We start from the raw sequence: 13,813 nt of genomic DNA on the forward strand, positions 1-13,813 counted from the left end.
CAGAGCACACACTGTCATTCTTAGTCTACCGAGCGTTGCCAAGAAACATACTCAACATTGGAGAAATCTATTAAATTATAACTTTGATCTAGAACGTTTTATAAAATAGAAGATATGTTAATATTACATATAAATTTCCCTCTCAATGAGTTTGTAAGGAAATAATATGCAAACATTACACAATAAACATAACTTTTACAAAATTCATCTATAACAAAGTTTTCCCTTTAGTTTTCAGAACCCCGCAGCGACACAGTTCAACAGTTCAAATCCACTTCCCGCTTCAGTGTACCATCCAAAGTTACGTTTTGGCGAGTGTGTTTTCCTGTTGGTTTGCTCTTAATTAAAATGTAAGGTAATATATCAATTTCAGGATCACTGGTGGTGTAATGGGCTACGACACACTGAGCTGCCAACTGCAAGGTCAGTGGTTTGAACCCACCAGCCACTCCCCACAGGAGTAAAGGTGTGGCTGTCTGCTCCTGTAAGGATTTAAAACTCTTGAACATCCAAAGGTACATGCATGTTCAACTCTGACCTATCAGGTAAGGTCGCCACAAGTCAGAATGAACTCGACAGCAGTGAATGAGATCATTTTTTAGGTTGTGATTTGCTGTCTTTCCTATGCACAACATGTGCTGTGCTAACCTCACAATTGTTTGGTTTGAGCCCACTGCTGCAGCCACTTTGTCAATCCATCTCGTCAAGGAAAAATAATAGGATGTATAACTTAAAAATCCGTGGTGTTGGAGATAAAGAGGGTAAATTATGGCTCTAAGAATACCCCTTGCCGAATGATTATACCTCTGAGCACCCCTTTAAATGCTTTCAGACTCAAATTTTTTTTAATGTGAAATGAACTATAGGACTACCCAGTCAACTCCAAATACAAACGTCTATTAACCTTCAATTACTAAGAAAAGCCAACAAGAACAAAGAATGCACTAACTAGACACTGTATATACTTGAGAATAAGCCGACCCGAATATCAGCCAAGGCACCTAATTTTACCACAAAAACTACATTAAAAACACGAGTATATACGGTACTCATTTTATATTTTACACGTTTAAGCAACTTTCTTTAAAACAGATCACTGATATGGAAACACAAGGGTAATTAATCCATTGTACAAAAAGAGTCACATTAACTCATCATTTCTAAACTCAAACAAAAATCGAACCAATTTTCACAAAACACTTAGGAATCAAGCACTTACTTTTACTTGGAGATCCTCAGAACTTTCCGTTGACATGTACAGGGAGAGCAGAACTGGCAACGTATTTGTGACAGCCACAGCCCGCGCGTGTTCGGGAGTGTGTCTCCCAATCTGTCCTAAGGCCCAAGCAGCCGCAGCCTTAATATGGTCTTCTGGCTCTTCTGACAAGCAGACTGACAACTGGGGTACACCCTGCAGTGTTGATCAAAAGAGCAAATGTTATGACTCCAGCGCAGGATTAAAGAGTCTTTCCATGTCTCTCAAGCCTTAGAAGAAATCATTTCAGTCTTGATCCTTTTTTCCCCAAACAGCTGAATAAATGAGCACATCACAGGGGCTGTCATTTTTCAAGTCAATAAAACGACTAGAACTAATTTACCTTAATTATCTGTAACAATCCAACTAAACACCAAGAATCTCTCTGCTAGCTTTTACCTCTCCACATAGAGGTGCACTTCATCCATCAACAGAAGCCAGAACTCAGGGAAAATCACAGAATCAAACAGCAGACCAGAATACAGGGAAAATCAAGTTACACTATGACAAACTGAAAATAGATACGATTTTCAAGTGTCCTATTTTCCTTGTTTAAAAAGTTAATTTAGAACCCTTAAAGAAATTGCCCCTGACACCTCCCCAACAGGTATAATAAATACATCTGAGAATAAGTTAACTACTATGGATAGAAAATCAAATTAATAATATGAGCTAGAATGCCTTTTTGACATTATTTTTATTATTACTTTTCCTAAAATAGTAAACTAAAATTTTCTAGTAATTTTTGCCAACTTTTAAATTCTAGATTTGACCATTTGACCTTGTTTAATTGTCAATGTAGAAATTATTTTGTTAGACAGATAAGCCAAGCTACTTCTTATACTTTAGTCTTCAATTTTACCTAGTCAAAACCGAAAACTAAAATAATAAACCAGTTTATCTTCCCTAGGAGGAACCCACCTATGGAAAATGCAATCCCAATTTCTGTACAGCACCACTGTCTGACTAACCTGACACTGTGACAGTCATCCCAAGTATTGTAACATAGAAACTAAGCGCTCCTGAGCAAAGGCCAAATCATCATCTAGATTTTTTCCCTCTACTTTTTAATTTGGTTGTTAAGATCAATTTCCTGAAGAGCTCTGCCAGAGTCCTTCCCTGCTTCTTTTCTAGACCTGGAAAATGTGTCTCTGCCAGCCCAAAAGGTCAGACCTGTCACAAGCACCCAGCAACTTTCCCGGAAGTCCGTCCTTCAGGGATATTGAGCTTGAAGAGAAGCAGGGCGGGGCGGGGGAGGCAAGGGAGGGAGACAACCCCTGTTATGAATAATGTGCCCTGAAAACTATACAGGATTATTTAAATAAGAGGTGTTATTGTTAGTCTTTCTGGTAACATTTAGGAGAAAGAGAGAACAATAGGGTATTGGGCGGCTTGCCTCTGACTGCGGCTGCCAATTAGATCTTCAACTATGACTGAGAAAGCAACCTCGGGGAAGAGGCCACAGGGGCCCGAGACCAAAGTAGAAGAAAGAACTTCTCCTGGTGAGTTTGAGGATGGGATACAGGAAGCAAAAGCAATTTCTTCTCTTTTCGTTAATTTTTCCTATGAGTAAGCTTTCCGACTAGCCACAAAAGAATCAATAATCAACCCTCTCTGCAGTCCCTACAGTGGCCCTCCCTCTGCAAGCACTGAGGGAAGTCTGTGGTAACAGGACAACAAAAGGAAGTGGCAGGGTGAAAAGGGAGGGAAACAGAGAATTACCATGGAATAGGAACAAACTAAAGATCTGGGGCTCCTTTTTATTCTGAGGATCAGCATGGGCTCAAACCCCCATTTCTGCTTAGCATACAGCAGCATGTTTTCTATGCTGATAAGAAACCCACACCCTAGGGGGTCGCCACAGACACACTTTTAAGTGCATGGTCTTGAAAGCATTCTTGTGGAGATCAATATTTATTCATTCAACAAATACCTTTTGAGCACCTACTAAGTGTCAGGGCTACAGTCCATTGTGGGTAAATGCAAGGTTGTGAACTGAAGTGGGGGGCAGGGGGGCGGGCAAGGAAACAAAGCTACTGCTATCTGACTTGGCCTCTGAATTGTCTACTTTTAAGGCCTGAAACAGGAGAGAAAAGTCCCTTTTAAAAAGGTATACCCTAGCCATGGTCATCTCTTAAGTAAATGGCAGGAAAGGGAGGAAACTTCTCTACTGTGAAGATGACAATCGGGTATGACATCTAGAATAGCATCATACACCAAAGTCTGCATGCACACTTATAAATATCCACAAACCTTAAACATACAAGAACACTTACTGTTTAAACTACAGATCACACTAAAATATTCAAACCGTTCACACTGTATTGATCCTAAACACCTCACAACCTGACACTTCCTAAGGAAGGGAACCTTACTTCAAGCAGGGCTTTAGGAATCTTAAGGGATCACCACCCACACACTGCCCACGGGGTCATTTCTGAGTGCTCTGATCAGACATATTCTACAGGAGAATGTTTATCACACTCTTAATTAGAATATCTCACGGCAATCCTAGAGAAAGGACAGCAAGAACACACCTTGGAGATGATCACGGCCATCGCCAGGTTCTCAGAGTGCGCCGCCACGTAACCCAGCATCATGATGCCAGGCAGCCGCGTGTTCCCCTTGCAGGACCCCAGGCAGTCCACCACGGCAGCCACTCCTCCGGCATTAACAATCAGCTGGGAAAGCTGCGGGGAAGGGAGCACAGCTCGGTAACCACGGCCCAAAACCTGAAGGTCATCTCAATACGCTATTTAGTATTCCCAAGCTTTGGTTTGGTGTGAGTGTTTAATGCAGAGCCTAAATATACCTGAAAAGATCATTGAGGAAATTACTATATCCGATGTACACAAGCATAATCATCTCAGTATTTCAGAAGCACAGATATACTCACTGCGAGGGGCTTTTCCCTGTGGTTCAATTTTTTATGCAGCAACGGCACAACTTTTATCACTATTATAATGGATGTCAAAATTCCTCACCTAGTCACTGAGCCTTGGGCTAGTTCCTAACTAGCTAACTACTGAAACTCCCAGTCATGATGTGTGAGGATGACGCAGATCAATCATAGAATGCTGAGAGACAATGTCAGACTTGAAATCGTCTCATCTAATTATCCTCCTTTCGCTAGTAATGATTACGAGCTGGTTGCACTTCACCCTTGAAAAATCTCAGCCAAGAAAAGGTGTTAGGTGAAATAAAGAATGAAGATTTTAAAGTTTAATGAAGTGAAAAAGGATTAGTCAAAACATACACAGGAAAAAATACATTCTACTTGAGAATCAACGCCGGCCTGCTTTGCCCATTTTCTTGACATTTAAGAACTCAGAGCTGGGGGGGAAAAATGATGCTTAAGAGTAGCTATTAGGGTGGTCACACTGGGCTCGGGGTCCCCTGTGGGGTTTCCCTCAGTCGAGATGTACAATGTCATGCTCACTACTCCCCGCTGACCTGACAGGGTAAGCATGGCAAAGGCCCACAGCATCCATGCTCTGGAGACAGGAGGCTGGAAATGATTACAAACTGAGATTTCAGACTCAAGCGCCATTGATCTAACCCAGCAGTTCTCAACTGGGAGCAATTTTGCCCCCGCCCCCAGGGAATATTGAATATTTGGCAACGTATGGAGTCATTTTTTGATTGTCGTGACTGGCGGATGCTATTGGCATCTAGTGAGCTAAGCCAGAGATGCTACTAAATGAACATCCACCCCAAAACTGTCCAGTCCAAAATGTTAGTCGTTCTAAGAATGAGAAACCCAGATCTCATGTGGCACAATCTTTGGGCCCTGTAAACAAATTGATATTTTTATTTTAAAACTAAAATTAACTACCAATTATTTTATTTTGAAGGCTTTGTTTTTTACCTCGGGGGTATGTTTTGCAATCTCTCTGATTAAAGTAGAAGCGTTTTTCTTCACATATTCATCTCTGTCCTTCAGACAGGTGAGTACAACTGGAAAAATCTCTGCTTCAACCACCATTTCTGCCAAATCCACAGAATGTTTTGCGATCTGACTGAGAGCTGAAAGGACTTGACGCTATTAGTGAAAAACAAAACAAAACATGACGCAGAGTCTACAAAAGAGGTCAGATGTAATTTAAACAGCTTCCTATGTAGGCAAATTCCTTTATAAAGAAAAAACAATGATGTAGCTAATATACCTGAGATTTCTGAGGTTGGAGACATTCATATTCATATCTCATTTTTCAATTCCCTAACTTAAAAAATTAAATGTCTCAGCTCTAAATGGACTATTCTAGCTATTGCAGATGAGCAATTAAGATTACCTTTGGATAAATAATATTTCATAATTATGTAATACATTATTAATTTATGAGTTTTATATAAAAATCCATCAAGCAGAGCTAACATTTTTTACACGAAGCTGATAATACTTCAAAGAATTTTCAACTGCTTCGGTAACATTAATACTTCCAAAATTATATAGAATATACCTCTTAGAACATGAAAGTATAGTTGTGACTATTAATTGAAAATCAGATTTCAGAAAGATATAAGAAATTCGATCACAGAAATTTTCCATAAGAAACAAGTATTATGATGGTGGTATCAGAACACCTTTAAGTCTTTTGCACCCTGGGGCTCTCTGATCATGTCATTCTTTTAATGATTAACATTAGCACTGATGACATTTCTAGTTTTCAACGCTGCATGTTTCCCTCAAGAGCATATTTATCATCAAATTCTTATAGTAAGAATTTTCACATATTAAATGGCAAAATGTATCATCTATTCATATGTGTTCAAAGATTACTATTTTAAAATGTATCAATAAGGATCTGCACATTCCATTTTCTCAGGTTGCCACGTAAATCTGAATGACGGCTTAACTTTATTGTTAAATACCTTCAGTTTAGCATCAGGATTCAGGATCATCTGGGCTAAGTGAGCAATAGCTCCTGCATCCACTACTGTCTGGGCTAGCTCTGGAGAATGCTTTGAAATATCACTGAGGGCTGAAGCAGCAATCCTTTTCAAAGCAATTTCGGGCTCCTGGATACAGAGCACTAACAGAGGAACCGCTCCTGCATCCACCACAGCTTGTGACAGTTCTGTGGGTCCAAGAAAAGTAATTAAGTGAGTATGGGTGACTGACCCTTGTGCAAGCCATTTTTCACCCTGACAGATACAGCAAAGAAAAAGGGGAGGGCGTACTTCACTGCCTCGACATCTGCATTTCAGATCAGGCTTCCTGTTTCATAAACCATGTGGACCAATCCTGAGCTGAAAAGAATGCAGGTCAATGGATGGACCTCCATTTACATGAACACATTTGAGGTAGATTAGGCTGAAATGGCTTGTTATTCTTTTTTTTTTTTTTTAAAGAGAGTAAGCAGATGTCAGCTGTTTAAGCTCTGACAATTCTGCACTTCTCAATAGACAAGCGTTTTATGCGTGGTTTACAATAACAGTGAAAATTAAAGTACCAAAAATTTACCAACCACACTAATTAAACAGTATTTTGTTCTATTTACGTGAGTAAACATTAACATGAATCTTGTGCCAATAATGTTGATTTTTCAATTCTTTTCTTTTATCCAAACCTTATAGAAAATCCAAGTGTGACATTGCACCATCCATCTAAAAGCACTTTCAAAAACAAGCTCTACAAAAGAAATAGTTTAACATTCATAAATGTTAATATTTAGATAAAGGAATACATTTATGTCAGAAATGCTATAAATATCTTTTGACTATCCAACAACATGTTGATTTATTTGTGTGTCCAAGAATCATAGCTGGAAAAAAATAACACATTATAAATGGTAGAGAACAGAAGAGAGTCAGGCAGACCAATATAAAATAAATGTTAAAAATACATTTGGGAAGCATCATATAGTTACTGATTCCTCTCATTGTTTCATGACTTCTCGTACTGAATCATGCACTTACCTCTAGCATCTCTGCCTTTCAAATTATGCTATTTGCCCATATTTCCACAGCCTTAACAATGTATAAATATCCCTCAATAGCCAAACTAAGATATCTAACTCAGCAAATCATTTAATGTCTTTATCTTAAAGAAAAATAAGATGTTTAAAATTTCAAGAGTGGTAATAAAACAGAAAATAATGCTAGGAAATGTAGGTTACTACCCAACATGTGTTTTCCTCCAATTATCATAATTATCATAGAACTCCCAATATTGTATAAATGGTTCATTCAGTCTTTCATTAAGCAAGTATTAATGGAAGGTTATTATGTGCCAGGTTCATTCCATTCTTGTGTAGATAACACACTTGTACAAATTAACACCACACTGATTACCAAATATCTATTTCCATTTTTTTAAATGTGGTATTATGTATGAGATACAATGGGAGGGCGATATGTAATCTCAAGAACCAGAAGCAAATGGTTTTTTAAAAAAGGAGAGATGGGAAGGGAGCACCACACTGGAATATCAATCTAACGGTTATCGCGGCTCCCTGGAAGCCATCTCTGGGATGCTAGAACAATGGCCTGAAGCCCAACCCGACAGTAGGTAAAACAGGTGACCCAATTTCTTCCATCCCCAATGGAATTAGAAGTAAATATGAAATAAGATGTGTATCATTTTTATAACATTTTTATATATAATTCTTGTATTTTCGGTTAATTAGTAGTATATTATTTAAGAATTCAATCTAACCCAAAATATACATGTACTACCAAGTCAAATGTTTTATTGCTGACCATTCCAGCTTTATGTGACCATATTTAAACACACCGTGAGTACATATAATGACTTGAACATTTTTTTCAGTTAAGCATAAATTTTCAATTTTATACACAGTTTCTAAGAGTACAGAGTATGCAACAAACTATAACTGCTTAAAAGCAATACTAAAACTTAAGGTTATTTTTAAGAACTGTCTAGTATTTAGTTCATCATACCCACATCTTATCCTTCCCTTGAACAATATTAATACTATTGTTATCTTCCATTCCCTGAATATTATATTAATAAAGTAAATAATATTGTTGTGATTTGTTACCCAATCCCACCCTGAACCGTTGTTCTGTTCTCTCTAGTTAGTAGTAATGTTAGCTGTGGGGCTGGCACTTTTATAATATAACTTAAGATGAACTGTGAAGGTCATGAAGCTTCCCATGATTTGTACTGGGCCTAGTGAAACTGTACTTGCAAGTTCATATCCATTTTTATTTAAAAGATTACCTTCATATTTATATGGTCCAATAAAACCAGGATCGGCTCTAGGGTATTACACATGGTTGTCTAGAAACACTATTGTCCTTACATCCTTTAAACACGTGTCAAACGAATAAAAACCACATCTGCTGCCATCCAATTGATTCTAACTCACAACAACCCTACATGGAAGCCGATAACCTTGTGTTTCTCCTGCAAAGAGGCTGGTGGGCTCGAACCTCTGACCTTGTGGTTAGTGGCCCAATGCTTGCCCAACAGTGTCCTTAGGGATCTTTTTCCTGCAGGTGAGAGGGGCCGCCTCAAAAGGTTCCTGGGAAAAGTCCATTCTTTCCTAAATCTATTTTCCAGGAACTTTTTGAAATACATGATAGGAACTTTTTGAAATAGATATGATCGTATAGATGTTGTTATCGTCGGGTACCATGGGGTTGATGTTGACTCACAGTGACCCCTCATGATGTTTCTTTTTAAAGAACCTTAAGTTTTTATTAGCAGTGCGTTTAATAGTTTGCTATGTATTCTTGGAAACTATGTATAAAAGTAAAACTACATAAAATACACGTGAGACAGTAGGACTGCCCCATAGGGTTTTCTCGGCTATAATCTTCATGGAAGGAGCCCAGCAGTGCAGTGGTTCAAGGCTAGCTGCGCATCAAGAAATCGATGGTTTAAATTGATCAGACACTCCATGGGAGAAAGATGAACTGGTCGGAAGCCCAACAAAAGGCAGCTGTAGTCTGTCCTGTAGGGTTGCTATGAGTCGGGATCCACTCGAAGGCAATGGGTAATCTTTATGGGAACAGATCATCAGTTCTTCCTCCCGCAGAGCCACTAGGTGGTTTCAAACCACCAACCTTCTAATTATAAACATTATGTCACTGTCATGGAGTGAATTCTGACCCAGAGCAACCCTATATAGGGTTTCTGAGATTGTAAACTTTTACTGGAGCAGACAGCCTCAACTTCCTCCCGCAGAACTGGTGATGGGTTGAACCACCAACCTTGCAGTTAGCAGCCCAATGCCTAACCCACAGAGCCACCAGGGCTCCTTGTATTAAAGATCCCATTCCCATAAAGTCAAGCGACCCTTGAGAACAGAGTAGAACTGCACTTCTAGTTTCCCAGGCTACACTTTTCACAGAAGCAGACTGCCGCCCCATCTCGCTTCCATGGAGCAGCCAGTGTTATCAGAACCACTTATCTTTGGGTCAATAGCCACTGTGCCACCAGCACTGCCTCTATATAACATTACAGATCCTCCAGGTTGTTTGTTTAACTACAGGCTATTTTTGTCGTATTTCTATTAGTACTTTCATATCCCGTGGCACATCTGTCTCCTTTTCCCTACCACTGCTGCTTCTGGCATTTCTATCAGTCACTGTTGGTGTCTACCCAATCGCCTTTGCCATCCTACCCCAACCCTCCTTTTCATTTGTCTTGCTGGCAGAGCTGCTTCCCCTCATAGAGGCTGGAGATGTCAGACCCTCACTCTCCTCGGAAGCTAGGCCTTAGGCTTGTGAACCAATCCCGGCCAATCGGACCTGAGTGGAAATCAGCTGGAAGCATCTGTGGAGGGTTTTCCTCTGTAAGAAACTGAGACACAGGGGAGGAAACACTGCAAATGACATGTGGAACTCCTAAGCCCATCTTGCAACTGGAAAGGAAGAAGTCACCGTGTGGAGGAGGCTGGATACAAGGAAAATGAAAACCACCTGGGTCTGTCATGACACTGCTCAGCTGCACAACCAAACCTGCCCGGCCCTGACTGAACTTGAGTCCTCCAAGTTACAGACATTTGCTGATACTTTGTAACTTACAGCCCTGCCTGAACTTGAGTCCTCCAAGTTACAGACATTTGCTGATACTTTGTAGCTTACAGCCCTGAACTTGAGTCCTCCAAGTTACAGACATTTGCTGATACTTTGTAACTTACAGCCCCAAACATCCTGATGCAATGTTTTCTGCTCTCAGGCTCCGTTAGTGTACGTTTTTTTCCTCTCTCCCTTTACTCAACCAGTTTTCATGAAATGTGACTATGTGCTAGAAACTTGGCTACAACTTGGGGAAGCAGAATGAAGAAAAATGTGTTCTGTTCTAAATGTATGAACAAGCCATTGCAAATAGAAAGCAGAGCCCAGAGTCGGGGTTGTGAAGTAGGCAGGGAAACTGTATAACAGTGTCATTTTAGAACGTACAGTCCGTTTTGCTTTCTTCCTTTTTCCCCTGATGTTTTTCTACTCTAAAAAAGGAGTGTCCGTTAGCAAATGAATAAAAAACATGACACCTTACAAACAATGAAAAACAATTCCACCATAAAGAGAAGTAACGTTTTAACACGTGCTATGACATTATGAAAATATTATGGTGAATAAAATAAGTCAGACACAAAAAGCCAAGTATTTTAGGAGGCCAGTTACATAAACTATCTAGAAGACCACAGGCACATGCGTTGAGACAAACGTAGATTGGCAGTCACAGGAGCTGGGAAGAATGGAGACTGGGGAATCATGCTCACTGAGTTCTGTTTGGAGTGATCACATGGTTTGGGGATATATAATGGTGATGACTGAGCAACATTTTAAATGTAATTAATTTCAATGAACCCGCAAAGTTCACTTTGGAACATACTCATATACTGTTTGATAATAAGCCAGTTTAAAGATTCATTTAAAATGAAAAGAAAAAAAGGCTATACATTATACCAACATATAAATGGAGGCTAGGCAGGGGTGGTAGTACAACTGGTAATACATTTTTCCTTTCAATTTGCCAACTTTTTTCAATGTGATAACATATTAAAAAAGAAACATTGAATCTTATATCCATACTTATAGCTAGCGCTGGAAATAACTACAGTAATGTTACTAGTACCTGTAAAAAAACTCATTAAAATGTTAGCTTATTAATATAGCTGCAAGTTTCTTATTTTTAAAAATTGTGGAATTGCACAGTTCCTTTAAACAAAATATTAGGAAAGAGGATATAATTAAACTTAATTTGAAATATTTAGAATATGTACTAAACACATTAGCCATTTACTTTTTCATTTTTCCTGCTGGCACCATCCATCTTATTACATAAAAGAATTTTTTTAATGTTAGCGATTATCATTTTAAACCTGTTTTAGACTACAAATTGCCAAAGGGAATAAAATTAACCAATATCACTTACTTGTATACAAATAATAATTAAAGCTATTTATTGCATACATACAGATAACTGAAAGTAGAGTCCTTAAATTTGATAGTCAGCTGCTTTTAGTGAAGGAATAACTAATTCTATTTGGCCTCATGAATAGCTCACTGATGAGTGAAGGAACTGAGGGGGTTCCTCTGTGAGACTGTGACAACTGGGAACACAATCTGATCACATTTATTCTTCTGTCACTCTCAGTTTCTCTAAGATCCTTTCTGCTACCATTTATGAGGCTTGTGTGCTTACAGTTCTTTGAATATTAATAACATGTGTCTTAGACTGGGTTCCCTAGAGAAGCGACACCAGTGAGGCTCATATGTATCTGCTCACATGTAATCACATAATTATCATAAGGGAAAGGCTGGTGTGGTTGTAGGGGCTTGGAAGTCCCAAGTCCATGGGTCAAATGTCAGGCTGCAGGCTTCACTTGACCTACAATTTTGTACTGTGCCTTTTTTTGTTTTAAAGCAAGAGAAAGTTCCTGACGATCTACTCAGGTAAAGACGACAGGCCGGGAACTTGGAAGTCCTACTGGGCAGTTTGGGGAAGTCCTATTCGGCCCAATGAAGGTAGCTGTGGTTGAAATCCACTCAACAGCTACAAGCTTAATGTTTCGTTTGGCAACAGAAGGGCATTTTTGTTATTTGTAAATTACATTCCCCTTTTTGTCATTTCATTACTCTACAGAAAATAATATACAAATAGAAAATCATCAACCTGGTCCACTTTGTCCTGATTCCTTCCTTAGGGTATCAAGTTAGTACATAGGCTAGAATCAACCACAGGTTTCTGCAGTGTCCAAAACAGCTAGCCCCTGTCTGCTTCTACAGGGAGTAAGCACTGCTCCCCTCTGCAGCAGAATTGCCATCTCCTAACTGCTCTGGAGCTCGGGTGGAGAGTTCCCATCTGATCAGACCATAAGGACATGCATATCAAGTCTCCGAGAGAAAATTCACACGTGCGGGGACCCACCATCACAGAGAGAGAGAGAGATCCGTAAAGGTTTTCAGCTATTACAAGGAACTTTTAAAGGAGTCAGTAAGTCTCATAAACGTTCCTGTTCACATGATTTAAAAACAAAATAGTATCTGAAAAGTCTTAATTGTCAAGTGATTCCACCATAAATTGCTGGTGACCCTGAATAAATCTTCTTCATCTATAATATAACCATGATTTTAATATTGTCTTAGAATTCCTAGTCATAAGGGTTCCTTTCTGCCAGGTTGGAGAATGGCCAACATTTACTGCGGATGCAAGGGTTTTCAGCCAAAACCTCCATTGTGTTCTGGAACCCAAGTGTGGAAGAGCACTCCCCTGAAACATGCTGGCAGGCAGCCTCTTCACCACTGTGGTGGGGCTCTAGCTCTCATCGCAGGCCCACAGCACCCTTTACAGAACGGTACTGGAAATGCTCCTCCAGGTATATGGCTCCTGTGTCTACAGACACCACCAAGGCAGGCGAGACGCTGCCCAGGTGGGAGATGAAAGGAGGGCCTGGAGCTCCGTGAGGTGCACACCTTCCTGGGCCTCAGCCTGGCATCTGCTCCAGCAACTGGTCCACCCACCTTGCCTGTCACCCCAACACAGGCTCCTTGCTTCACCCTTTCACCTCCAAAACACAAAACAAGACAACAGTGAGGAAATGTGTTAAAGAATGTATTACTAGAACAATCCTTTGGAGTGGGAGGGAGGAGGAGGAGCAAGACAGGCAGCCAATGTGAGGAGACTCAGACAGAAACAGCTTATTGCTCTGCAAAATTAGAGGCAAGCCTAACTGGTGTTTAAGTAAAAAACACGTAGTGGCAAGATTTGTAGAGATCTGGGGAAAAACAGCCCCATGTGGGGCTGTCAGGTGCCTTTCCTTTCGGTTATTTATAAAAGGCTTCAACATCTAGAGAGAGTTAACTTTAGAAACTGTGTGTTTCAGATAAGGAAAAGTCGGATAATGCCTAATGTTTCTCTCTTCAATTGACTAGCTTGTTCTGCAGTCTCCCTTTCTATTTCCCTAAAAGGTACACTTTCACCTCGCTATCGCCATCTGTATTAGTCTGGGTACTTTGGAGAAACAAATCCACGGCGACTCACGTATAAGAGAGAGTTTTATGTAAAGAAAGTGTGCATCACGAAAACATCCCAACCCAATGCTGCCCAAGCCCACAAGTCCAACATTAACCCATTAACCC

The 13,813-nt window shown here is 39.8% G+C and overlaps 1 protein-coding gene across 1 annotated transcript in view; it reads right to left on the reverse strand.

The window, feature by feature from the left end:
- Positions 1 to 13,813, reverse strand: part of SPAG6 (sperm associated antigen 6) — a 65,921-nt gene that overhangs the window by 24,977 nt on the left and 27,131 nt on the right. Inside the window, exons 5-8 of the mRNA XM_004710810.4 lie at positions 6,128 to 6,333; positions 5,124 to 5,297; positions 3,793 to 3,945; positions 1,220 to 1,411 (exon numbers count right to left, since the gene is read on the reverse strand). Of these exons, the coding sequence (XP_004710867.1) occupies positions 1,220 to 1,411; positions 3,793 to 3,945; positions 5,124 to 5,297; positions 6,128 to 6,333 (725 nt within the window). The remainder of the gene's footprint in view (positions 1 to 1,219; positions 1,412 to 3,792; positions 3,946 to 5,123; positions 5,298 to 6,127; positions 6,334 to 13,813) is intronic.

The sequence above is a fragment of the Echinops telfairi genome, unplaced genomic scaffold (genome assembly GCF_000313985.2).
Source record: "Echinops telfairi isolate 266 unplaced genomic scaffold, ASM31398v2 ScPeMD7_7461;HRSCAF=8499, whole genome shotgun sequence".
NCBI lineage: Eukaryota > Metazoa > Chordata > Mammalia > Afrosoricida > Tenrecidae > Echinops > Echinops telfairi.